At 45.4% G+C, this 27,785-nt stretch overlaps 1 protein-coding gene across 2 annotated transcripts in view; it reads right to left on the bottom strand.

The window, feature by feature from the left end:
- The window catches only part of dapk1 (death-associated protein kinase 1), a 77,621-nt gene that overhangs the window by 31,933 nt on the left and 17,903 nt on the right, over positions 1–27,785 (bottom strand). The window contains exons 1-7 of one of the 2 annotated variants that reach the window (XM_085179946.1): positions 15,207–16,840; positions 14,779–15,000; positions 12,030–12,168; positions 9,030–9,159; positions 7,037–7,085; positions 6,880–6,906; positions 3,945–4,097 (exon numbers count right to left, since the gene is read on the bottom strand). In XM_085179946.1, the coding sequence (XP_085036072.1) occupies positions 3,945–4,097; positions 6,880–6,906; positions 7,037–7,085; positions 9,030–9,159; positions 12,030–12,168; positions 14,779–15,000; positions 15,207–15,334 (848 nt within the window). In that variant the 5' untranslated portion in view covers positions 15,335–16,840. Of the gene's footprint in view, positions 1–3,944; positions 4,098–6,879; positions 6,907–7,036; positions 7,086–9,029; positions 9,160–12,029; positions 12,169–14,778; positions 15,001–15,206; positions 16,841–27,785 lie in introns of those variants that run through there. The other variant, XM_085179947.1, reaches the window with a different exon arrangement.

The raw sequence follows: 27,785 nt of genomic DNA, 5'->3' as shown, positions 1-27,785 counted from the left end.
AAGTTTATTTGTAACGACGCGTCTCACACGCTGCAGATTTGTAGGTTTCACAAACAAGAGCAGAACTCTGTCCAAACATCCAAACGTCCTGCTCACACTGAGAGTGTTGGAAAGTTTAATGTTGGATTACTGAACGCGGGCGGCGCACAAACGTACGTGCAGATCGATGAAACTGCAAGAAACGACAGCAGAATCTTTTTAGTGCGACTTAAACCCAGAAAGAGTCGAGAATCATCAGCTGTTTGTTACAGATGTGCAAGAAAACATCCAACCTGTGCGAACCTCAGCGCTGAGATCACGGATCACGGCAGAGTTTATGCTCTGTTCATGATCACGTACAGCCCACGATGTCCAGTTTATCATTATCACTATGACAACGATGGGTTCTTGTATTGGGATGGAGACACGAAGCCTGACAGCAGCAGGACTTTCATTTAAATGGTAAATGGCCTGTATTTGTATAGCGCTTTTACACGTCCAGTCATCCACCCATTCACTCTCACATTCACACACTGGTGGAGGCAGCTACAGTTGTAGCCACAGCTGCCCTGGGGCAGACTGACAGAAGCGAGGCTGCCATATTGCACCATCGGCCCCTCTGGAAGTGTCTTGCCCAAGGACACAACGACCGAGACTGTCCGAGCCGAGGCTCGAACCGGCAACCTTCCGATTACAAGGCGAACTCCCAACTCTTGAGCCACGATTTATTTCCTAATTGTTTAGTTGCTTTAATCTGAGGGAGTTACAGGTTATAGTAGAGCTGCACGATTAATCGTTAGAAAATCGCGATCTCGATTCATACTTATGTGCGATCTCATTTCCAAATGACAACGATTAAAAAAAAGAAAAAAAGAAAGAAAATGACGACGACGATTGTACCGCATTTTGATCCGGGACGTAATCTGCATGAAAACAAGCGCTCACTCTTCCTGCTCAACAAATGACAAGGGCGGAGCTTATACCACGTGATACAGAAGCTGTGCCGTGTGATAGCAGGGATAGCAGGAAAAACAACGGAGAGCACGTCAGGGATGACGAGAAAGTGACAGGAGAAAATCCGTCCCGGTCAACCACCCAAACATCAATAACGGGAACCTTATACAGCGCTTCCCTATACCCGTCGAACTCCCGCAGGCACAAAGAAATTACGGAGGCTATCACTTATCACCTGACCAAAGATATGGCTCCATCAACACTGTGCAAAACGAGGGATTTAGGAAAATGATCAACACCCCAGACAAACGCTACACAGTGCCGTCCCGCAACTATTTTTCTATTGTTGCACTACCTGCTCTATACACGCAGTGTCGAGCAACGGTGGAGACGCAATTTCAAGCAGTACAACATTTTGTTGCAATGATAAAACGTGAGACATTTGTTGTTTTTATGTTTATTTATTGTTTTTATGTTCAGTCTCAACTGCGCAATAAATATTTATACTGGAAAAGAAAATCGTGAGAGAATCGTGATTCTCATTTTATGCGAAATCGTGCAGCCCTCGGTTATAGATATATTTTTGGTTTTATTTGTAAAATGTTTCGTGTGCTGTGAATCTGCTGCCCTCTGTTTGAACCTGCAGGGCTTCCTGTGTGGGTTTACTTCCTCCCACAGTCCACAGACGCCCACACCGGGCGAGTGTAACCTGGTAGGTGTGCGTCTGTGTCAGGCTGCAGCCTCGGCCACGTCTCTGTGTCTTTTAATAATCGCTTGCTGAGATTACACAGCTGATCTGTCGCTCTGCATCTAATGAGCAATAAAAATAAAACTTCTGTGAATCAGGGCGACAGCTGCTCTTTGTTAACCTGAATATTCAGTTTCCTCTTTCGATACTTCTCTACGCGGCGTCTCATGAAAGGCGGTACCGAGAAACTCGGCGTGGTCGTCTGAGTAAAGGGAACAAATCTACGTGATGCACTTTGGTGCTACTTCCTGAGACAGACGACGGTTTGGAGGATTTTAAAACGCTCACGTTTCATCCAAACAAAGCAGAAGTTAAACAGAGTAACGCACAAACATTAATGATTAATATTTAAGCTCGATGTGAGTGAGGCTGCTGTGCATCAGTCAAACAACAGCCCATTGTTCAGGAAAGCTTTCCGTGCGTCCTACATCGACTTTGGGGAACCTGGCGAAGGCGTCGCTTCCTCTCGGCTCGGCCCGATCGCCGCCACATCCCCGTTTCAGCCGCGGCGACTGCATTCACACAAACCACGCAGGTCCCCAGACTTCCAGGCCTTTGCTGGCGCAGCTTTAACTTCATAACAGCATCTCTTCATTATCTTCCTGCCGCCCGAGTGAACGCAAACCTCGACGCAGATCAATTAAAAGCCGTTCCATTACCAAGCTCTCGCCCGTCATCTCTGAAAGCCCCATTAGTGAAGCTGGTAAAGTCTCGCTCTCTGTTTACAGCAGCGCACGCCCACCCTCCACCGTCTCCTCTCTGACTTAAGGTCACCCAAATGAAATTATCCTCACACCTACAATTAATCACCTCTGTTAGCCCCCTCGTTCTCACGCCGTTGTTGTGAAAGGAGCTGGCGTAATTACGAGCAGAAAAGAGCTTCGACGGCGGTAACCGTCCTCCAGCACAGCTGCAGCCATTCAGCTGTTGCTAGAGCAACTCTGTAACGAGGGAACAGTCCAAACAATTTTAGCAGCCGGCGCCAAAAGGCACGGCGCCGAGCGGGGAGGCAGGAGTAGCTGGAATATCTGCAGAAAGCACCTATTCAATTTTCCTGTCAGCTTTTTAAAAGCGACTAAACGAGACCAATCGAAGAGATTATTTAGTCAACACGTCGTTTAAACGCTGCTACAGCCGAGATTCAGAGCTGAAGATTAAATGTGTTCGTTTGTTGTTCAGCTGACTGGAGGAGGAAGGCCTCAAAGCAGAAACGTGTGTCTGAAGGAGTCGGCCTGCAGCTATGCATGGAAACATGTTTTTATTTCTCGTGTTTAACCCTTTAAGACCTACCATAGAACCAAGTCTGCCAGAGCTTATATTATATGTTTACATGCTGTGGAGCCAATTTTGGGAGCATTTCAAGTTGCTATACATCAATACAACCATTATAGCCTAAATTTTAATAATATGTCTGCATTAAGTGCATAGTAATTACATAAATTGCAAAAAAGTGCAATAAACTACAAAAAAATTGAAAATCGTTTTTGTTTTTTAACATATATTTCTAGTTAGAGAAATTTAAGAGGCTTATCCCTCAAAACTGTAAATACAAAAAAGTTGCACAAAATAGTTTCCCACCACAGGAAATTTATTTTGAGTGTCTTCATAGTTTTATTTTTGAAATACACCAATTTTTATATACTGCAGGGAAAATGAAAATAAATATTATAATGCAAATTTGCAAAAAAGCAGCATATGCATCAAAATAAACTATTTCCAGCAGTGCAATATGAGTCCTAAGCATCCCAGAAACCACACAGAAAGTCATAAAGTCAAACATAACTTTTAAAAACACCAGTATAGGCTCATGAGGCCCTGATAGTAAAAAACTACATTTCTGCGAAAATGACGTCACTTCCGTGACTTCCAGGTCATGGCGGACATGCAATAGTTTGCGCTGACGTCTATTCCAACGTAGGAAGTGTTACAAACAGCTGATCGGATCAGCAAAGCGTGTTTCTGGAATATTATGTTTTTGTTGCTGCAAGTGCTTTTTATGCAGTTCTTGCAAAGCTATATGTGGAAGGAAACTGTGACCGAGGACAAGCTGATGGTATAAGATGTAAGTACAACTCCTCCGGTTTCATATGCAAAAAAATTTATTGCGCTAGCTCACGTGGTTGCAGAGCTACCGGGATTTAAAAATAGTTACGCAAAACAGAGCGTGCTGCTCCGACCGGCTTTAAAGGGTTAAATCAGCTCCTGCTCTGATGTGACTCTAAGGCCGCTTTGACTCGTCTCAAATACAGGAAACAGAACGTACTTTGGATCTTTGACGAGCAGCCTCGCTATGAAGTCTTTGGCCAGCATGCTGGTGTTGCTGAAGAACTCCTCGTCGAAGGTGTAGTCCACCGCCGACACGTTGGCCAGAGTCTCCTGCTTGTTGTCGCCCAGGAAAGGAGAAGCTCCGCTCAGGCTGCAGGACGAGAAAGGTTAACGCAGAGGTCAGAAACGTGCAGGCTGGTGGTTATCTGTGTGTGAGGACTTCTGTTTAACAAACCAGCTCTGGTGTGATCTTCTCTGACTACAGCTCAGCTGTCTTGTAATCAAACGAAGAGGAATTCTGATTTTAGTCCAAACACTGAAGAGCTTCAGCCCCTGAAATCCAAACTACAACCTTACAACGCTTTGCTGAGTGAATGTGATTAAAGAGCTGCAAATAACGGTGAGTCATTAGTGAAGCTATCAAACGCTCTCACAGGGAAACCAGCTGGACCGCTCTCGGTTCGAGTGCAGGAATTTTAATGCACGCACACACAAAGCAGATGCACCGAGGGGGTAACGTGTGCAGCGGCGCAGGAGGGACGCACGTTTTAATGGACAAACCGCGGCGCAGCAGGGCTGAGCATGACCATGTTAACGAGGGCTCAGCCTCCCGAACAGCAGCTCCCGACCAACCCGGCCTCCCCTCCTGCTCCGACTCCTGCGTCCCGTCACCAGCTGCTAATTAACATGTGATCTGGGGGAGGCGTGGAGCAGGTCGAGCTCAGGCTGAGTGGAAATTATGAATTTATCGAGTGTATAAAGGTGCAGCTGCTCACAACAAACAAGTCATTTTGGCGGCTCGTTACGAGGCCAGGCGATGAAATCGACAGGAAAGTGTGACGTCGGGACCCCTGGTGACATTTTACCACCTGGTTCTCCAAAATACTCGTGCACTGAGGACCAGGCTGAAATCAAGCCCTGTGACCAGCCTGAAAGCCAAACTGGGGCGTCAGCAGAGCAGAGAGGCGCCACCCACTGATTCACCACGAATATGATTCCAGTGGTGGCGTACGGCACGCCAGGCCTGATGAAAGAGGAAATAACGGCGCGTTTCATTACCCAGAGCACAGTTTCTGATTCTGTGGTCATCGTGTCACGCTCATCCAACGCTCCCACACACACACACACACACACACACACACACACACACACACACACTATACATTACATTTGCCAGTGCGAGATGAAGAGTCAGCGCACCTCTCTGTTGCTCTGCTGTGATAAGAAGCTGAGAACAATCTATTTTCTACCTTTCCAGGCTGAGCTGTGACAGCTGTGTGGGCGGACGCCACGAACAGGGATGTGTGTGTGCGCGTTTGTATTCATGTCTTTGTGGGGACTGGGTAGATGTCCCCACAAGACATCAATACCCAACGTGTGTGTGTGATGCAAACTAAAAAGCTTGTATTGTTTGCAGCTGCTTATTATTTAATATTCTGAGGTTGGCGTTTGGCATTTACCCCTTCTCTCTCTCGCTCTCTCTCTGTCTTGTTTTGTTTGGCACGCTCGGCATGTTTGTGTAGGCAAACACAACTAATGTGCGATTTGTTTTTTGGACAAATTGGTGTGGGTGTCACTTTGAAGGATAAAGGTGTGCAGGAGCTCAGGAAGCCTTCAGCTGAGTACACAGAGAGGCGACGGGATCATCGAGAGCCAACAGCAGTCGACCGGCGGGTCGTCGAGGACGTGAACTTTACTTTTGCCGGTGAATTAAACTGTGCTGACACGTCTGCAGGCGACCGCTTCACTAACACAAACAGCTGTCTGCAGAACGGCTGCTTTAAAGACCAAACTGAACGAATTCAGGAGAATTTGTTGGATCTAATCAGACTGCTGCGATCCTCTGAGCTGAGCTCCTTTATCAACCCGACGCTGATGAGATCAAAGCCGACTCGGCAGAGCAGGAGAAAGTCCAGAGTCAATTAGCTTAAGCAGACTAGCCTCAAACAGGCACAACAGTGCACGTTAGCGCTAATATTTAAGAATCAGAGCAAAGCAAAAGAAAAGCTTTCAAACTAAAAACAGCTTAACGTGCGAGTTACATGCAGAGATGATCAGGATTGGGAAAATCCCGTTTGTGGCTCAGAGGCAAAGATTATGTTCCAGTGCGCATCAGGAAAAACAAGCTTTTAATAACAGGCTGTTCAGTGTGTCGGGGTGTAAACATCCTTCTAAAAAGGCCACTTTATTAGAATAAATCAGTTTTATATTAAACAACCTTCTCCGTCAGTGGATAATTGGACGTCTGACGAGAGCGGCTCCCATCACAGCGACAGTCAGCCCACAGGAAATGTTTCGCTGACCCTCGGAGCTGTGACGCTTTGTTTGTTTCCTCAAATTAAACCACGAAGAACAAAGAAATCAAAGAAACTGACGATGACGTTGGAACAAAACGTTCTTCAGGTGAAAACCAGCCGCTGATCATGGAAATACAGCAGCTGTGGGCAGTCGACAACAACTCGCAGCTGTTTCCTGTTAGCTTGTGATTGTCACAGCTGGGCCGTCACGTTTTATGAGCTTTTGAATTATTATTTCTTTGCTGCTAATCTCTGATGTTTCAGTGCATTTGAGCTTTCAGGGCCACCGTAGATTCGCCCACCGAGGTCAGAGAGATGCCGCTGAGATCGCCGTGTTTTGGCAAACACGCTGCTGCTCACGCTCAGCGAGTGAAAACACTTTGAGTTTCAGTGAAAACAGCAAAGTGAAACATAAAACTGGCCCCTCCCATCAGGTGTAAAAGCCTTCAGCCTGCATTCTTTCTAATGGCCAAAAGGGGGCGACTCCTCCGGTTGCAATAGAAAAACGAGCGGACCGCTCAATTAATCCTGTAATTATTCCAGTTACAGTCAGACGAGCAGAGCAGCTTCACAAAGCTCATCACTGTCCATCACTTATATACAGTTTATGCACATTGCTGGGTGTGAGATACTCACAGGATGTAGGTGATCACACCGACGCTCCTGGGCGGAGGCAGGAGAGAGAAACAGAGTTCAGCTTTTCAACATCTCGAACATTAAACACCATGAAAATCCTCGATGTATTTCACAGCAGACGCACAGCTGGGATGAAGCTCTGCGTGTGTTCACTCACCACATGTCGGCCTCCAGGCCCAGAGGTTCATAGTTGACGACTTCAGGAGCTGCGAGGAAACAGAAGCTTGTTAGCATTCAGACTTCTTCTCCACACTAATTATTCTCAGAGTTTGCTGAGCGTTACTGGAGCGCACGATCGCTTTCAGCCAGGTGCGCTGATTTGTTTGTTCCTTCAGAGGTGTGATTTTCATGGCGCCTGCTAAAGCTGTGATTTCTTTTCTCTCCACTTGTCTGTAAATGTGTGAATGATTACAACAAATCACTAAATTCATTTCTAATCGTGATGAAACAAAACTTCATCTGAAAGAAAACACAAAAATCAACGAGATGATTTATGGGCCAATCAAAAGCTTCCAGACTGTAAACAACACGTTTTCAGCCTTTATTAGTTTATTATTGACAGTAAATCAGCGAACAGTGTTTCCCACCTGCAGAAGTGTCTTTATATCAGTGTGGTTTTTACATGTGGGTGCAGCGCTGCGTTAAAGTTTTATTACGTCTGTGTGGAGCTGTGACTGAGAACAACTCGATGCAAATTGCAGCGATCATGTGTTAAAGGATCTAAACTACCTTAATTTCCTCCATGAGCCGTGCATCAGGGCCGATTGTGTTGGTAAACGAGCCAGAACAGCAGGGCGAACTACAACAACTTCCTGTTGCTTTTACAACCCCAGCAGGCCGCCGTCAGTATCACACACTCACCTTTTCCAGCTCGCCCTGCAGCGGAGCAAAAACTGAAACTCCAGAATGCAAAATGCAAAAGCAAGACTGTGGGTCAAGAACGACTCAGGGGGTTGGGAAGCGCATCTGTAACCGGAAGGTCGCCGGTTCGATCCCCCTGATGTCTCTGTCCTGGTCGTTGTGTCCTTGGGCAAGACACTTCACCTACTGGTGATGGCCAGAGGGGCCGATGGCGCGATATGGCAGCTATATAAATGCAATAAAGCGCTATAGAAATGCAGTCCATTATTATTATTCTTGGCATTTACATTTACGGCCATCTGCCATTTAATCTGCTCGCTTCATACCGGAGACGAGACGAGCAGAGACGAGCAGGATTCAAGAATCCTGGACTTTAAACAAACCGCCTGCAGGAGCAGAGCGAGCAGCCGTGGAGGGAAAAGCTTTTAAACTTTGACTTTTAACTTTTGATTCAGTTTTTCTGCCTCAGACTTTACTGAAATTTTAAAACTCAGACGAGACTTCCAGAAAGACTTAATTGATTTTGAATCTTATTTTATTATATTGAGCTTTAATTCTTATTCACTGCTTCAACACTTTTGTTTTCAGCGCTGAGAACAAATAAAGAAAATGTTATTTTATGGAAAGCATGAATGTTTATGTTTTGCAGCTGACTCGATTCTCCAGCATCGTCTGTCCCACACATCGTTTGGATTTCTTCCACCTGATCTTTATTTACACCGTTTGCCCGCTGACACCCGCTGCAGCGGGAACGTGCTCTGGTCTTGGCCTGGATCGTGCTGGTAGTGGGCACTGGCACCAGGCGGAGGGTTGGCTGCTGCCCAGAGAAGAGTAGATGAGGGCAGATGGCACTGGTGTGTCTGCGAGTGTGTGTACTGGTTTAGACATCTTTGTGGGGACCAACAGTCACTTATGAGGACAAAGTGCCCGCCCCCAGACTCAAAACGTGGTTTTAGTGTCAGGGTTACAATTAGGTTATAGTTAGGCTGAGGCATTCATTTTTCATGGTTAGGGTGAGTGGCAAGAGAAAGCATGATGTCAATGAGATGTCCTCACTAAAATATCAAAACAAGAATGTGTGTGTGTGTGTGTGTGCAGGCCTATTATCAGGTCTCTCTCGGTCCCTCCGGTACATTTGGCGCCCATTCTCACAATATGCAACCTCTGGGATGAAGCCAGGAGAACAGGGTGGTGCAGTGTGTGTGTGTGTGTGTGTGTGTGTGTGTGTGTTCATGGTGGGACAGAACAGTGTCAGAAACACAAAGTGTGCACAGCTGTGGGACACTGACCTACAAACTCTGGAGTTCCAAAGATGTTTTTAAAATCGTTGCCAAAGTCGATCTTGTGGGCGAGTCCAAAGTCGATGATCTTGATGCGCGGGTGAGGCACCGAGCGGTTCAGCAGCATGATGTTCTCCGGCTACAGAGGAGCAAAGAAAACAGATTCATCAGCCGAACCCGACGGGACCTGGACTTACTCACAGGCTGGACTTATAATTATTCTTTATAATATAATAATTCCTGAATAATCAGGCCTTATCTTAAAGAGAACCTGTTATCCAAACAGACACTGAGTGTTTAACAGTAAAAGGGAGGCGGAGTAGAGCTGAGTCTCTTATGGACTCAGCTCTACTTCAAACCATCTTTGTTGAGCAAACATGTGCAGCTCTGGACTTCCCGTGATTTTCTGCTCCGACTCCTGCATCTCTGCACTCTACATGTGTTTACATTCAACAGCTACATGTCATCAACTTTTATCTCCTCTCTCACAGTTCAGGTTTTCTCTCTGCGGTTCCTCTGTTGTCCAGACAGAGCTGCTGACACCTGATCATCTCTCATATCGACCTTTCAGGGAACTGTTATGAATCGACTGTAGAAATCAAACTGAAGCGATTAGACAGAGGAGGGAGGGACATTTCCATAAAGCACGTCCATCTGTCCACCATGATTTCAATGAGAAACAGCTCAGACGTCCAGAAACATTCGAGCAGACGTGTGCAGGAAACACAGCGTGTCCTGTGTGTGCAAATAGAGGAGGAGGCAGGAGCACGCAGGAAGAGTCTGGCAGGAAGCAGGCTCATCAGGGATGGAAATCCCATGCAAATCATGAGTGGAAACCTCTCGAGGAAGTGGGAGAAAGGATAGAAAGCCAAAGACGAGCTTTAGATGAGTCCGCGTCCTCTTCAGGTCTCTTTCAGCACGATTACGAGCCTGGGATTCAGTCCGGGGAGGAACAGATTGGCTGTGGGCAGCACTGACAACAGCTCGCCCGCTCTGTTCTCTGCTCCACTAACAGCGATGTTTATGCTCATGTTCATGCTGGAGTGAAGGAAGATGATGCAGTGTGGGTCACAAGCTGCTCCAGGTCTCCGTCTGCATCATGTGGACACCTTCAACCAGGAGCAAGGCGGCGAACGCAAACACAGATACACGACCGGTAAACAGACAGAGCCGAGTTTTCATTTCATATACTTTCCAGTAAAAGCGCAGGTGACTCTGAATGATTATGACCTGAATGATTATGCAAATCACACGAGTGCACGCAGCATGTGTGGCTGCGAGCAGACGCACCGAGCGCACTCACAGGTCACGTTACTGTCTCTAACAGCTGATTGGAAAAGAAAACATTTGCATTTTCTTATAAAAGCAGCGTAAACAGCCTCCAACTAAACTCACAAAACATCTTATAAAGCGTCACATGACCAGAATACGGCTGGAAATATAAAAGACACCTGATGTGTAATATACTTTCACCTGACGTAAAGTATATTAAATGAAGTCTGAAGCTGAGCAGTGAATAACGGCGGAGCGGAGGCTGCGTGCTCGGTAAAAGCTCCAGCATCACGAGCGGCTGAGGTCAGAGGTCATCAATATCTGCAGGTCTGAGGCCAGCGTGTCCCAAACTGTGATGTATGAGGACACCAGGACTGATCAACGATAATGACGAGACACAAACAAAGACACTGGACAGAGCTCGTCCAGCAGGGAGGAAACATGATGTGCTTCCTGACCTCTGCCCTCTGGAAAACTGTCCACACTAACAACAGATTAGTCATGACTCTGAGCCCAGAGACACAGAGAGAAACCAGCGTGGTCAAACAGACGCCACCGTATCGTTACATCAGCGCTCCAGTCAGCTGACGGTCAGGAGCAGGACACTCCGAGGGTTTCACTGCGACACAAACACACAAGCGTCATCTCCCAAAGTGTTCTTAGAAAACCGTGACAGACGTTTGGTTCTCGTGTTTAAGGACGTTAATGAGACGAATCCCTGGAAAACTGAGACAATCAAACTATTAAACATCACACAGCCAGTTAGTTCATGTAAGAAAGTGCATTTGCATGGCGCGCTCACACGTGGTTTGTGTCTGAGTGAGTTTCTCAGGGCTCCTTTTTGGTTTTTATATGTACAGTTTTATTTATCGATGGCAGACTCTAAATGTTAATGATGGTTTCAGTCGTTTTATCCCAACTAAACATGAACGGATCCGTTTCCTTTATGTTTGAATATCTGGCGAATCTCCTTCTGTTTCACTGGACAGCCTCACAGTGTAGCAGCAGGAAGTGGAAATCATGTTAAAGCATACATATATTTTCTGACACAGTAATGAGCCAAGATCTGGGAAAACCTGGACAAGCTGTAGGAGACACGGACAGACTGACAGAGTCACGAATGACTCGATTAATCGATTGTTTTTAGATCTTTTTCAACATCCTCAGCCCTGCGTGTTATTAATGTGAACTATCGCACAGCTTTTATTTTATCTTTTTTATCAGTGGGTACAGCACACACACACACACACACACACACACACACACTTTGTTTTCATATCTTTGTGGGGACACCTCATTGACATCATGCTAGCTGCTTACCCAGACCACAGCCCAACTGCAACCCTGACACTAAAGCCACATTTTGACTCTCTTTGAACTCGTGGGGACGCACTTATCCCCAAAAGGGCTGTTGGACCCCACAAGTATACTTCTGATTTCTGGTCCCCACAAAGATATGTAAACACACACACACACACACACACACTTTGTTTTCATATCTTTGTGGGGACGCCTCATTGACATCATGCTATCTGCTTACCCAGACCTTAGCCCAACTGTAACCCTGACACTAAAGCCACATTTTGACTCTCTTTGAACTCGTGGGGACGCACTTGTCCCCAAAAGGGCTGTTGGACCCCACAAGTATACTTCTGATTTCTGGTCCCCACAAAGATATGTAAACACACACAAACGCACACACACGCACGCCGGACTCTGTTTAAGCTGCAGATGTACCTTGAGGTCGAAGTGAGCGATCCGCTTGGAGTGCAGGTAGTGGACGCCATCCAGGATCTGCTTGAGGAACTGCGTGGCCTCCTCCTCGCTCAGGGACTCCTTCTCTGCCAGGAAGTCGAAGAGCTCGCCTCCAGCCACCCTGGGCGAAGTGAAAGAAGGACGGGGAGGGGGAGAAAGTGAGATCTCTGAGATCAAAGCCAGCAACAAATCCCAGATTAACACAGCTCAGCTGATGTAATCTAATCATCCTGATGCTTTAGCAGCCGACCGATTTACACATCCAGAGGAGCGCTGTTTGCACAAAACCGCTTTACGTCAATGAAACCCTTCAATAAAAACGACCTGTTGGGTTATTTAACAATGGTGCACTACTTCCTGTCTGCATTTCAACAAACAGCTTCAAATGTTCAAGTTCAAACACGAACATGAAGGAAGAAATAACACCGGCCAACACTGCAATTACAGTCTTTAAATAAATAAAATAAGTCTCTGCAGCTTATCTCACCAACCTGCTAAAAACCTGACTTTACTTCATATGAGCTCATTGAACACAAAGATGCTGAGATTCAAAACTTCTTACATGTTTTATTCTTCACAGTGAGGAAGAGCAAAGAGAGACGTGAGGATAAAACAGAGGAAAGCTCTGAACTGGGAGACGGGGAACAGAGAGGACGGAGATTCGTCTCCGTCACAGTGAGATAAAACTATAAAGAGTGTGTGTGTGTGTACCTGTTTAGACATCTCTGTGGGGCCCACATATTGCTACTATACTTGTGAGTCCTCACAAGTCCGACAGTATTTTTCAGACTCAAAATGTGGTTTTAGTCTCAGGGTTACGATTAGGTTACGGTTAGGGTTAACATTCATTTTTGATGGTTATAGTGAGCAGCTAGGGGAAAACATTATGTCAATGACATGTCCTCACTAAGATATGAAAACGAGTTGGGGGTGCGGGTAAGTCTAATTCCAGTTCCTCACATTTATTCACTGCAAGGTAGGAAAAGCACAACAAAGCTGAACTTTCTCAGGAAGCTGCGTCAGGCCCAACGACCCAGAGACTGCTCGTGAACTTCTACCGCTCCACCATCGAGAGCCTTCTGACCTACTGCTGCACACTCAGGTTCGACTGCTGCACTGTGGAGGACGAGAGGAAACTGCAGCGCGTGGTGAGGGCAGCAGAGGCGCCTCACTAACCCCCCTCAGAGACATTTATCCCAGCAGACTTCATCATCAAAGACCCCTCACACCCTGGACACTCACTTTTCCCTCCCTCTGGTAAACGTTACAGCTCCATCAGGTCGAAGACAAACAGACAAACACGCCCTACCTCCACCCTGATTGGAGGATAACTGCACTGCCAGCACTCATGGACATCACACTTCATTTATAAACTGTATGTTTATTTATACTTTAATGGAACCAACATTCCTCCAACTTTAAACTGTAGTTATTATTTATTATAGTAGCAACTGCACCTCATTGTTCTTGTAACAGTGACAATAAAGATTCTGTTTTCTATTCTTTTCTATTGATTGTTAGAAATCCTTTTACTTTGATAAGTTGTGTTTACTTTGTTGTAGAAAAACAAACTGACCACAGTTATTTATCCTGAAATAGAAACCAACAAATACATAAATACTCTCTCACACACACACACACACACACACTCCACCCGTTCGAGGGGGAACACCAGACCAGCTGCACAGCTCCGCCCACTCTTTACCTCATCATCTGCTTCAGTGGTTCACAGGACGCACACGCACACACACACACGCACGCACACACACACACACGCACGCACACACACACACGCACACACGCACACACACACACACATGCACGCGCGCGCACACACACACACACACGCACGCACACACACGCACGCACACACACGCACGCACGCACGCACACACACACACATGCACGCACGCACACACACGCGCACACGCAGATAAACGATACTTAAGGTGGAGAATTTGAACATGAACCGAGCCGTCACTATTTTTAAATCCATGAATGTTCTCAGTGAACTGATTATATGCTAATGAGAGTTTTTCACTGATTTTACTGCTGAACCTGTAATTTCACAGCCCATGAACAGTCCAATCAGGAGCAGAGAAGCTTCCTGTTTCCTGTTTTGGGGACGAGGAAAAACTAAAACAGCTACTTCTCCTCCTGCTGTTATTAACATATTCTAACATCTTTAACAGCCTAAAGAAGAGAAACAACAGAGATAAACAACATGGAAAAGAGATTATTTGTTGCCATAGTTACGCGGTCTGCCCGCTCACTATCGACGTGGAGACGAGGTCGTGGCGAACCACAACAAACACGGTGCCTTTATTTCAGATGCGATCAGCGCACAGGAATGCCGTCGGGCGACTGTCTGCAGCGCGGTGACCTTATTATTGAGGCGCAGCGTTTAGGCTGAATAATGGTGCATAGTTGGAATACAAACACCGCTGATGTTTGAAGTAAGCGCGTAAAACTGGTTTAACTGGTGGGATACAGTTGCTGTCACGGTTTTTATCTGTCGTCTGTTTGAAGACGTGTTTGGCTTTTTTTAAATGCTTTAAACATCTGATGAATGAATCCCTTCGATCTGCTCTTCATGTGTTTCACTCGGACTGATTTGAATCGTTATGACGCCGAATCTTCTTTATTTTTTTACTTTGTTGATGTTTTTGGACTTTTTGTGGGTTTAAATGTATTTTACACACAGATAAAAAGAAGACAAACAGCCACTCACAGCTCCAGGATCAGGATGACCTCGGCCTTGTTTTCAAAGACTTCGTGCAGCGCGATGACGTTCGGGTGCTGGATCTCTTTCAGGATGTTCACCTCGCGCTCGATGTCCTCCCGCGTCACCCCTCGTCGGCTCGACTTGCTGCGCCGTTTCTTGATGAATTTGGCGGCGAACTCCACACCTGTAGTCCTGTGTCTGCATCTTCTGACCACAGCAAACTGACCGCTGCAGACGGGAGGGAACACAGAGAGCGCTCAGCAAACACTATAGCAGCTTATTTCAGACAGAGGATGAAGTCTGAGACAGCTGATACACAGAAGGATTATTGTGAAGTGTGAATACAAAGCTACTGTAGCAGAGACCTAAGATAGAACATATGGAGCGATATGATGACTGTAGCTGAAAGGGCAGAGTAATCATTCAGAACAAACCTGAGAAAATGAGAAATACACAAAGATGTGTAGCAGCGAGCTGAAAGGAACCTCGGCTGCTCAGCGACCTTAAAAACAGACTTCAGGCTGCATATATGCATCACTGTCAATATGGTAAACACAGACATCTGAGCCAAAGGGAGTGGGAGGGATTATGAGAAGCAAACTGGTGATCAGGAACAGCTTTAATTAATAAGTGCTGGATGAATCACGGCTGAAGCTGAAATAGCAACGCAGGAATAAAGACAGCAGCGTGCATGCTCACACTCACGTCAGCGCAACACTGCGACAACCTGCACGGGTGCAGTCGGGTTATTTCTCATGGCCTTGGTCTCTGATGCAGAACGCTCCCATATCTTTAATAAAAGACTTGTGGACAGAGTGCAAAGGCACACCTTCCTCCACCTTCCTCCACCTTCAGCAGTCCCTCGTAACCAGCTCAGGAACAGTGTGCAAAAAGCAGCCCAGCTCTCAGCGTCAGCACCTCGTCCACAGAGCCGACAAACATCCAGACTTAGTCAAACTTTAAACTCTTACTCTCGCAAAGATCCCTGAAACCAGACGTGCACCTCAACAATAATGAACTGTAAATACTCTATGCAGTGTATCCAAACTGGGCCGATGAAAATGAAAAGATCTGTATGTTTTTTACCCATCACACATTAGAGGCGTGTGGTTGTTGTTCTAGTATGTTATGTGATAAACACACAGGCTGCAGAAGAACCCACGGATCATTTGGGAAAGTTTTAACTGCTATTATGTAGAAAAAAAAAACATAAATCGACTATAAATCTGCCCAGAAATGTTTTATTTTTAAAAAGAATAAAAGATTTCGATGATAAATCCGTGGACGGTCACTCTAACCTGGGCCCTGAACGCAGCGCTGTGCAGTCAATCAAGCATGCTCAGTGACGCTGAGCTTCACAGTCAGCTTGTTATGGAAACACTGATTATGCTTTACAAAGTGAGTGACATCACAACGACTTCACCAACCGTTGGTGTGTAACTTTGTCTCCTGACATGTGTAGTCGCCACTAGAGCTGCCACAAACGATTATTTTTACAATTAGTCACCAGTGTTGGGTAAGTTACTTTAAAATAGTAACTTAGTTACATTACTAGTTACTTCTATCAAAAGTAACTCAGTTACTTCAAGTTACTCGTTACTTTCAAAGTAACTAGTTACTAGGGAAAGTAACTTTGGTTTTACTCAGAATTCTCTTGTTAATGTGTTGCTTCCATAACTTTGCCAGTCTTCTAGCTTGCTTACTTGCCACAAGTGCACTGTGCCACCTACCAATAGAAAGGAAAAGATAATGTGCATATTTCCACGAGAGAAATCCCACGCCTGGACCGTCGTTGACTGCTGCCATGATTCTAGCCTACGTCACAGCGTCATGTGCACCTTTTACATCCAACACAAAAACTGCAGTCGTGGTGCTTTGATTGTACTCAGAACTCAGAAATTCTGCCTTCTGAATATGAAGATGTAGGTAACACCAGACTGCAGATGAGCTGCATACAGGGCTGGACTGGGACAAAAAAATCGGCCCGGGCATTTTGACTAGAGACCGGCCATTATAGGAAAAATCATAAAGCCTTTGAATGAAAACAAACGCTGTTGTGACAGTGATGTTCACTGTTTTAATGGTATATATGCATCAATCGCTTTTTGTAAGATTCAGATAATTATTTTTTAAAAGCTAGACATTTTAAATGAGAATAAGAAAGAAAAGTATTTCTTTGTGCCCACCTCTCCCTGTTAATGCCCCACCTGGCCCCCCTGGCAAAACTTTGCTAGATCCGCTCCTGCACAGTTACCAGCTGTCAGCTACCTAAAAAGGATCCTGGTGTTATCTGTCTCTCAGAATCAGTTCATAACTTCCCTTCAACTCATTCATGTCACCTAAAAGGTAAACCTGTTTCTCCATCACCTGTTCAGCTCTGATGATTCAGTAAGGACGTCTCCTGGTTTCATCTTCATGTTTCCCTCTCACCAGATAACCAAACCGATATCATGACCAGCAGCTTTACAGCTGTGGCTCCAGCAAACATCAGCTGATACTAGAAATTAATATTAAATCAATTCTAACAACAGCTGATCAAGCTTAAACGTGCTGCTGTTGTTTAACGCGACATCGGCTGGTTTCCTCTTTCTGGCGCAAAGTGGGCGATAAACAAACAAGAGAGCCGATCAGCTGATCATTGATCAGTTTTCATGATTGAAGTAGAAACAGGAGAGGGAGGGGGGAGAATGAAAGAAGAAGAGGCAGCTGTGCAGCAAAGACACAGAATAACTCCAGCTTTGTGCCTTTTTCAATGTAGCCGAATTATGGGACAAACTGTGTCTTTTCGCCTCAATAAGAAATGCGTAATATTTTCTCTGAATACCAGACGGGACGGTTGGCAACTCTAATAACTTATGAACAAAATAAAGTTTAACATCGTTAACATCATAGCACCCACCCAGCTGTATAGAAACTCCGTCATGCTAGCTAGTACGCAGTACGGAAAAAGTCAGAATAACGAAAATAAACTCCACCTAAACTTGGTTCATATCTGACCCAGATAGACTGCAGGTCATAACTTCTTACCTGAAGTTCAGTTCACACTTGGACCGGCGGCCGCCTCGGGTCTCTTTTCCTTCTCTTCCACCTGCTGGCCTCCACCACTTGCTAATGTTATTGAATCTGTGGAAGCTCCGCGATAGCCACCACACGAAGTAACGAGTAACGACCCTATCTAAATCCCAGTAACGACTAACGCGTTCCTGATTTTGGCATAATAACTAGTTACCGTGCTCGTTACCACAATAATAACGTAGTTACTGTAACGCGTTACTTAATAACGCGTTAGTCCCAACACTGTTAGTCACTAATCAGATCATCATCCATTGGATGTAAAACGTACAGCTTATTGCACCAGCAGCATCTGCTCTTATATAACTATCATTAGCTTACAGCTTTAAGTGTTTAAGGTATGTGCTAACTAAAAATAAAGACAAGATGATAGTTTATTAAATTTTAATGAAATTTGCAGATTGTTTCGGTGAAGTTTAATAAACTCCTTGCTATCTAAAATATAACAGGACACCGGAGTAAATTCTCCAGCATCTCACACTTCTGATAATCAGCTGTCTGCTTGATGTTTATTCAGCTGTGTAAAAACTATAACTTTAATCTCAGCCAAACCATTTACTCAGGAACAAATAAAATACTGAAAAAAGCCAAACAATAACATTTAAGTTATCTAAGTGACTTATATATCATGTTTAACCTGAGTAGCGAAAGACGGCGGTGGGTTTGAAAACGATTAGGAGTCCGGTGTTCTCACGGCTCTAGTTAGCCTAGCCCCCGGCTAGCTATCGAGCTAGTGGGTAACAGACGTCACCGAAAACGTCGGAGCGCTTTTGAAAATATGTGGTGTCTTGATAAACTGAGCAGATATTTGAGGTTTACACAGCTACATTCTCGCCTGAAAATATGTTAAACGTTTATTTTGTGACACAGAAAGAATAATAAGAGTAATATTAAAACTAACTAGCTGCCGCCATTGTTGGAAACTGAGCTGGGCTGCGCTATGAATTCTGGGACACAGTTTCTTCTTCTTTGGTGTTTAACGGCAGCTGGCATCCTTGTACATGCAGTGCTGCCATCTTCTGTTTCAGTCCGTTATTACACTCTTAAATCCTACTACTTATTCCTGCGTCTTTTGGGATCTTACAAAGCTTCAAACGAGGCGTCGACTATTAAATCAGTCGTCGATGATTTTGATAGTCGATGTAATCGTGACTAGTCGACTAATCGTGGCAGCCCTAGTTGCCACGTAACAGATAATAAGCAAATTTTATCCTCTGGGAGAGGCGACAAACTCAAACTGAAGTTCCTCCGTCACCACATCTGCCCAGATGTTTCCCCCCTTCAAGCCCATCTTTATTATTTGCTGTTGACAGGCTGCAGCAAAAACAATGCTGCTGTTCTCCGCACACATCCTGGTTCCTGAAGGCCACACGTGAGCACTTCTCCCAGATGTGGCGAGCCTGCGTGACATTTCGCTGTGACGATTATTCCATGTATCAACAACACAGAGGCTGTTATGGAAATCGCACCATCGCGTTGCCACGCAGCGCTGTGGTTGATCAGACTGCTGACTCCTCTGCCACTCGACCAAAGCAGCGCCAGAAAAACCACTCGGGGAAGCAGGGACACTTGGCTGAGGGCTGTTCACGCCTCCTCACGGCCCCGGCAATCACGAAGCACTTAGTGTACCGAACGCCCACGGAGGGAGGAAGAGTACAAGGGAGTAGGGGGTGAGAGAAAGAAGAGTGAGCGAAAATGACAGAGTGCCACATTCTGCCTCTTTTTTTTATTTCCACAGCAAGATTTTCACACAGACTTCCAACAGAGACGATATCTGGCAAACGCCTCCTCTGCTCCGGCCAAAAAAATGGGCAATAAAGTGAGAGTCATCCGACTCCCTGAGCCCTGCCAGCACCGAGTCGTCAGTGCAGTAATTCAGCTCTCTGCGTCTCCTGCACATCCTCAGTGTGACTGACCCAGTTCGTGTGCATCAGTGTGAGACCGCCAGCTGCAGACGAGCTTGAAGGCAGGATCGTGACCCCGATGTGACCCGTAACAGCCGCGGCTCTAAAGGGCCAATCGGCGGGGCCTGAAGCCAAGTGGGAAAATAATTGGAAAAACAAGAAAACGCATTTGATTTTAGAAGTTTGCTGCCAACAAAAGACATCGTTCAGAAGACTCCATACCCCCTCCCTGTCTCTGTTTCACAAACACGAGCAGCAGCAGAGCGGAGCTGCTCCTCGTTACTGCTGCGCCGGCTGCATGTGGCGCGTACCGCGTTTGGCATCGATCGCAGCCAAGTCGCTCGTTTGGTGGCGCTTCAGGAAGACTTCATCAAAGTTTATATCCATCCAAAGAAAAGCACTGAACAAATATTCAATCAATCCTGGTGATTCTGTGCAGTAAACGTGTTTTTAATCAAAGGCGAGCTCGATGCTGTCGCCGAGGAAGAACAGGAAGATCCCACAAACCAAAGGAGGCCTGCTCAAAACTGGCAGCAGCATATTTCAGTTACAAAAATTAGACAATTAAACACAGGCAACAACAACACACACAACATTAAATCCAATTAAAATGACACAAACTAACTGAAACAGTTGTGTGTTATGGAGCCGGCCTCAAGGATTCTTCGTTTAGATTTAAAAGCATTTATAATGAAACGAACTCGTTTCTCAGTCGTTCTGCAGCCAAACAGACAAAAACTCTTTTACCAAGTTCAGTTTGTGCAAAGAAACAGAAAGAGAAACACGAGCAGCATGTTTCACTGCGAGCAGGGAGCACGTGCAGGAGCGCAGCAGTCCCAGCACGGCCTTACATATAAACCTGTATAAATGAGAGGTCCTCTGATTGGCCAAAGCGAGCCACCTGACGGTGTAGCTCACAGTGGTCAGTCAGAGCAGAAGGTATCAACCGCTCCAAGACATCGAGCAGAAGCATTCGTATCTCCATAATCCAGAAATGTTGCAGCAACAAGTTGCTTCTTTGTATCAAAAGAAACATCAGATATGATGAGTTCAGAACTAATAATCTGAGCACCGTGCACGGATCCATGTTTGGATCGGTCATTAGTGAGTGATTATTTCTAATAAATATGAATCATCTGAGGCTAAATTCATCTCAGGGTTGACTTCTGTGACAGAGTCACGTCTCTTCTGTTTACCGCAGTGAAACAAACCACAGCTTCTGACCAGTGGACAAAGATTTCCTCAGAAACTGAACTTCACGTCTAAGAAGAGCGAACCGTCCTGTGACTGAAGAGGAAGAGAGAGCCGAGGACGAAGGCTTTCTCATGCTAATACCACTCCCACTCCCACTCAGCCTGACCTCACCCTATTGTTGTTTGCACCTCTGTGACCGAGGCCTCGGAGCAGAAACAAAGACATCAGGATGTGATCTCGTTCATATGGAAGTCAAGTGTTTCACACTGTAAGCGTCCGTGCACACGCACACGTGCACGTCTGGAACAGCAGCAGCCGTCGGAACATCTTCCTCAGACGTTCCGCCGCCGGCTCGTGCAGCGGAAACGTGGAAGCTGTGAAGTCGCAGACGTGCTGCAAAAATCTCATCAGGGATGAGAAGGAAAACACGGCTGACTTCCTGTTCCTGATTAAACACCATCTGTGCAGTTCTCGAGACTTTCTGTGACTCCTCAGAAATGAATATTAATTATTGATTTTCACATTCACAGGAAACGCAGCGACGGCGGTGCGTCTGCATGAGGACCATCATCATGCTGTTTAAGAGAAGCACAAAGGGAAACAGCTCCAACACACTGGAAACTTCTCCACACGATAAAAAACACTCGAAAATATTCTGTGTGACATTTTGGAAGTGCTCTCATCCTGCCTGACAGGCCTCGCATTCAAACAGCACGAGGTGCACTGCTGAGTGGCGCCGCAGCTAATGTGGTCGATGCAAAAGAATACACCCATCATCAAACACACAGACTGTACACAAAAGACGGATGCTGTGACCATATTTAGGACTAAATGAGCCGCTGAGGCGAGAAGCTTCACCCAAGAACTGCACAGATCCAACACACAGACACACATCAACTCATTTCTACGTCATAAATGAATAAAATGTTCAAGTTTCTCTCAGTAAACCTGAAGCACAAACTTTTAAATGCTACATTTACAAAAACACAAAGTGGCCGCACAGCGAGAATAAAGTCCACGCAACCAGACGACCTGCTGCGATTTCCTGCCAGGAGACACGAGCAGAGGCACATCTGAATTCACTCGGGTTAAAATGGTTTTGACTCCTACGATAAACTTGCTTCATGGTGCATCACACAAACCTGGGACAGACGGCAGATTTGATCCCGACATCACCAACAATCGACGTGGAAGGCAGCTGGATGGTTAAACTCGTTTGATACAGAGACAGAAAGAAGAAGAAGAAGAAGAGAACTTGGAGAAAAGTGAAAAATGTATTTCTCTAACTTGATTCTAGCTCTCAGTTCGCCCGAGTCCTCGCCATCTGATTGGTTCTTACGGGATTATCCACACAGCAAGCCAAAGATTTCAGCAACACAAACACGTCAAAGGCTCCAGATCAGCTCCAGGCGCCCACGTCAGGACGCCTGTCAGGAAAAGCAGCCATGACCCTTAAAGCAGGGGTGGGGAACCCCAGGCCTCGAGGGCCGGTGTCCTGCAGGTTTTAGAGCTCACCCTGGGTCAACACACCTGAATCAGATGATTAGTTTGTTCCCAGTCCTCTGAAGAACTACAAGACATGTTGAGGAGGTCATTTAACATTTGAATCAGCTGTGATGATCGAGGACACATCTCAAACCTGCAGGACACCGGCCCTCGAGCCTCAGTGGGGACTAACTCTCCTTTACAGTGCGCCTCTAGAGGCCACTAGAGGAACTGCAGTTCCCCTCAGTGGTACCATCTGAGCGAATATGAATATTTCTGAGCTTCGTGATACTGCATCAGCAAGAAACTGATATTTATTAACACTCACACACAAAGTAGCACCTTAAGCATGAAAGCTATTTGCAGGGTGTCAGGTTGCGCACCAACAAAGACCTGCGGTGTGATCTAACAGCAGCTCTGGAGGATTGCTTCATGATGGGAGGGAGCTGAGCTGCAGGCGTATCTCCTCCCAGGTTGGGTAACACGCGGGGCAGACGCAGACTCAGGAAAGCACTGTAATTATAGATGTAGCAACAATAATCATGCGACAGTCCTTAAAGAACAGAGAGCACGAGCAGGCGCCAAACTCAGGTATGTACAAGTAGTTTCCTCCACAACAACCACAAACTATCCTCAGGCTTGAAGTTTTCTTCCACTCGCTCCTCACCAGTGTTGGTCAAGTTACTTGAAAAAAGTAATCAGTAATTAATTACTGATTACTTCCCCAAAAAAGTAATCCCGTTACTTTACTGATTACTTATTTTCAAAAGTAATTAATTACTTAATTACTTAGTTACTTTTTAAAAACACGATTTACAACCTGAATAGGTGATAAAGTGATAGATCTTTCAGCCCAATTCTACTTTTTCTACATAATCCATCATACAAAATGTAATCAAATGGAAAAGTCTCTTTTTAAAACTTGTTTTGTTAGTTTTAATCTTTTAATTTTATGCATGAAGCAAAAATTTAATTATCTGCAACATTCTCTGACTGGAAGAAATTAGTTTAACATTTAAACCTATTTTCTGCACATTCCAGCTCATAAAATAAAATAAAATATTTTTGTGTGTTTACACTCAGTCTTTCAAATAGATGCAAGTAAAACACAGCAGAAAATAAATAAAGTCAAAGACTAGCGGTCCTGTTGCTCTATTTTCACCTGTAAAGCAGGAGTGGGGTAGGCGGAGGTTTACCCTGGTGCAGGTGTGCAGCGGTCAGTGGAAGAATCCGCGAGTTTCTCTGTGAGTTTCCCATTACGTCGTAGCTACTCGGTGCTTGTTTGGAAGTTTAGGGGTTTTTCGCTGTAAAAAGAAGTTTTCTTCCCACGCACAACGGACACTAATGTTTTTGTCACTTTTTATGGAATCAAACTCAAAGTAAGGTCAGTACTTCCACGCTTTAAACGCTGCACGCTCATACTCTCTCTGCACTCGATATATGATCCATTGTTGATCTGCACACAGCTGTTGTCACCAACGTCGCACTCGCTTACGTCACTGTCATGAGACATTCTCGCAAAAAATCACGGTTTTAGTAACGCAGTAACGCAGCGTTCCTACGGGAAATCTAATTACCGTTTTTGCAATAGTAATCCCTTACTTTACTCGTTACTTGAAAAAAGTAATCGGATTACAGTAACGCGTTACAAGTAACGCGTTACTGCCCATCTCTGCTCCTCACAAAGTAACACAACAACAACAGCAACGTAAACTCATTAGCATCAGCGTGTCTGCACCCATAGATGAATAAATTGTTGCACCTGGCAATTAAACTTTCTACGAGCGGGAATTTCATTTGAATACATGAATTATTACTTCATAATTAATTTAAGGAAGCATGAGCGTGCTCTTTTAGCACACAGAATAAACTGATTTATGCTGCCATCAAAGGAGAAACTCTTAAATCGTCAGATTTGAGTAACAGACACACTGAACATGTGCACAGTCACAGGGCAACGGCTGTGCTTATAACTAGAGCTGCCACAAACGATTATTTTGATAGTCGACTAATCAGATCATCATCCATTGGACATAAAACATACAGCTTATTGCACCAGCAGCATCTGCTCTTATATAACTATCATTAGCTTACAGCTTTAAGTGTTTAAGGTATGTGCTAACTAAAAATAAAGACAAGATGATAGTTTATTAAATTTTAATGAAATTTGCAGATTGTTTTGGTGAAGTTTAATAAACTCCTTGCTATCTAAAATATAACAGGACACCGGAGTAAATTCTGGAGCATCTCACACTTCTGATAATCAGCTGTCTGCTTGATGTTTATTCAGCTGTGTAAAAACTATAACTTTAATCTCAGCCAAACCGATTTACTCAGGAACAAATAAAATACTAAAAAAAAGCCAAACAATAACATTTTTAAGTTATCTAAGTGACTTATATATCATGTTTAACCTGAGTAGCGAAAGACGGCGGTGGGTTTGAAGACGATTTGCCAGAGTCCGTTGTGTCACTACCCGATCCATACCGGAAACCCGATCGGTACCCCGCATGCGCAAATCTTACGTCACTTCCTCTCTTTGCCAACATTGCGACATTCAATATATTTGAATGATACGGTTAGCGCCCAGTTAGCTCCTAGCATTTCTCAACAGCTCTGCCTCCTTTTCGACTGCCCGGGACATTTAAACAATGGATAATCCGTATACAAACAAATTCATGCTTTTCTCCTCAACAGAGAGTGTTCCCCGATTGAACAACAGCGCCGTAAAATAAGAAGAATGACGCCTAATTACAGACTTAATAATATTGATTTAGCAATGTGTCACGTGAAGATTCAGCAGCCAGATTAAGTGTTTACTGACAACTGACAGTGATAGCGGACATCATCATCACTATTCCAGTCAATCCTCTCCACACAGACAAGCATAAACACACTCGACTATCACTAAATCAAATTTAACACACGTTTGTAATGACGCTAATTCAGTTTACAATAGGGTTCATTCGCTCGGTCAGCAGGTGGCAGTATCCTCGTACACTGGGGAGTACACTGCCATTAAACGAACAGAAGAAGAAGAAAACATCTGCACATGCGCGGTACGGATCGGGTAGACCCGATTTGTACGGTCCGACTTTGCACATGCGCAGTAAGGATCGGGGAGTCCTGATCCGTAACTATCTTTTTATTTTTCGTTTTTGTCTACATTGTACTGAAATGCTTCATTATTGCAAACATTTTAAGAGATACTTATTACTCTAAACATTTTAACAGATACTCTGACCCATAACTATCGTAAAACGCTTCGACCGGAAGTAGACACCTTTCGCGCATGCGGGGTACCGATCGGGTTTCCGGTACGGATCGGGTAGTGACACTCACGGCTCCAGTTAGCCTTGCCCCCGGCTAGCTATCGAGCTAGTGGCTAACAGACGTCTCCGAAAACGTCGGAGCGCTTTTGAAAATATGTGGTGTCTTGATAAACTGAGCAGATATTTGAGGTTTACACAGCTACATTCTCGCCTGAAAATATGTTAAACGGTTATTTTGTGACCCAGAAAGAATAATAAGAGTAATATTAAAACTAACTAGCTGCCGCCATTGTTGGAAACTGAGCAGGGCTGCGCTATGAATTCTGGGACACAGCTTCTTCTTCTTCTTCGGGGTTTAACGGCAGCTGGCATCCTTGTACATGCAGTGCTGCCATCTTCTGTTTCAGTCCGTTATTACACTCTTAAATCCTACTACTTATTCCTGCGTCTTTTGTGATCGTGACTAGTCGACCAATCGTGGCAGCCTTACTTATAACTGGAGTTAGAAAGTACTACGACTGCAGGAATTTACTTCCTAAATTAAATCCTAACTAATGAAAGTGTTCACGCTCTCCTGTTTCTGTGCACTTCCTCTGATGTTTCCTCTTTTGCCCTAAAGTGACAAAATTATGTAAGAGCCTCGTTAAAACTCTCCTGTGGACACGTGAAAGTTTGCATCACATCTGTCTGCTAAGCTAAGTGGAAACGACAGCATGGCTAAAGAGGAGCACGAGGTAAACACCGACAGGTCGCCTGTGGGAATTAAACCCAAACTCTAACGTGTGTTTTTCCACAGCTCTCCCGTGTATGCAATGAAGCGAGGGGAAAGCGAGCCCACCCTTTGTTAACAACACCAGCTGCACACACACACAAACGAGGGGAAAATGGCAGCGCTTCAACTGAACCGTCTTCCCTCGGTGAGGAAAACAAACACAAACAGGCTTTCCCTGGTAGACTTTGTGTTTAACCCGGAGCTACTTTAACGGAGGTTAAAGTGGTGACTCCCTGCTGCACGATGACAGAGCCCTCGTGTTTACGTTGTAGCAGAGCCTGGCAGAGTGAGGAAATCCTTCTCATCCTCCAGAGACGTGCAGCGAGAGCGCCGACTTGCACGAATGTTGCTGAGCACAGACGGGGCAGAAATAATGAGCAGAGGAAAAACCCTTCCTGGGAATCGCTGACAAACAGAGGCAGGGAGGCAGGTTTTCAAGAGCACCTCTCCCCCCCCGGCTCTCTGATAGTCTGCAGGATCAGATTGCTGAGCTCCCTTTGTTGTGCTTGAAGCACAGACAGGGCTTCCCACTTTTGGCCTACTTGTTTCACCAAAGCAGCTGGAAGGGAGGGAAGACGGAGAGGAGCTGGTCGGGAAAGTCGACGACAAGTTTGTTTGTGTCTGTCGGAGCCGCCCGGGAGCTCTTTGCATTACTCAACGCTGCAGGGAGTTTATCTGTGCTTAGATACGCAGCGCAGCTTTAGGTTGATACAGCAGGTCAGAGTGACAGGACTGTCCCACCCAGGTTCACTGTACACAGTCACGCCTGTGGACCGAACCTGCGTCTTAAACAGAGCTCAGTCTGAAGAGCATCGGTCCATTTTCATTTTGTGTCTGCGGCCTCTCAGCTCCTGCAGAGAAGCTGCAGACATCCAATAACGCGCTCGTTTACCGAGCGCCGTGTCACATACAGGAAGTCTCTCCTGCCTCGTGCTACAGCACCACCGTTTATCTAGTTTTACTCATTGAGCTCTTTGTTTGCTCTGTTGTTGCTTCACTGAACTAGCATTGTTTGTCACGCTGTCCTTATTTCTTCAGCTACTTCCTCAGAGCTTGAATCGAGTGTTTTGGCTGCTGTGACACATCATCATCATCATCTTTCCAGTGGCGTTAATAATTACAGACAAACCTGTGGATCAGCAGCTCTTATTACAGCTTTGCCACGTTACAGAAAGATGAGGAAGCTGAAGAGTGCACAAACACGCAGCCCTGAGCCGTGAGGGCTCGAGTCCTGAGCGCTCATCCACCGCCGGCGAGATGTTGAATCGGCGCGACCTCAATGCTTAGTTAGAGGTCGCTGCTCTTGTCGGGAAT

This window comes from Neolamprologus multifasciatus, chromosome 12 (genome assembly GCF_963576455.1).
Source record: "Neolamprologus multifasciatus chromosome 12, fNeoMul1.2, whole genome shotgun sequence".
Lineage (NCBI taxonomy): Eukaryota > Metazoa > Chordata > Actinopteri > Cichliformes > Cichlidae > Neolamprologus > Neolamprologus multifasciatus.
This window is presented reverse-complemented; position numbering and strand designations above follow the sequence as displayed.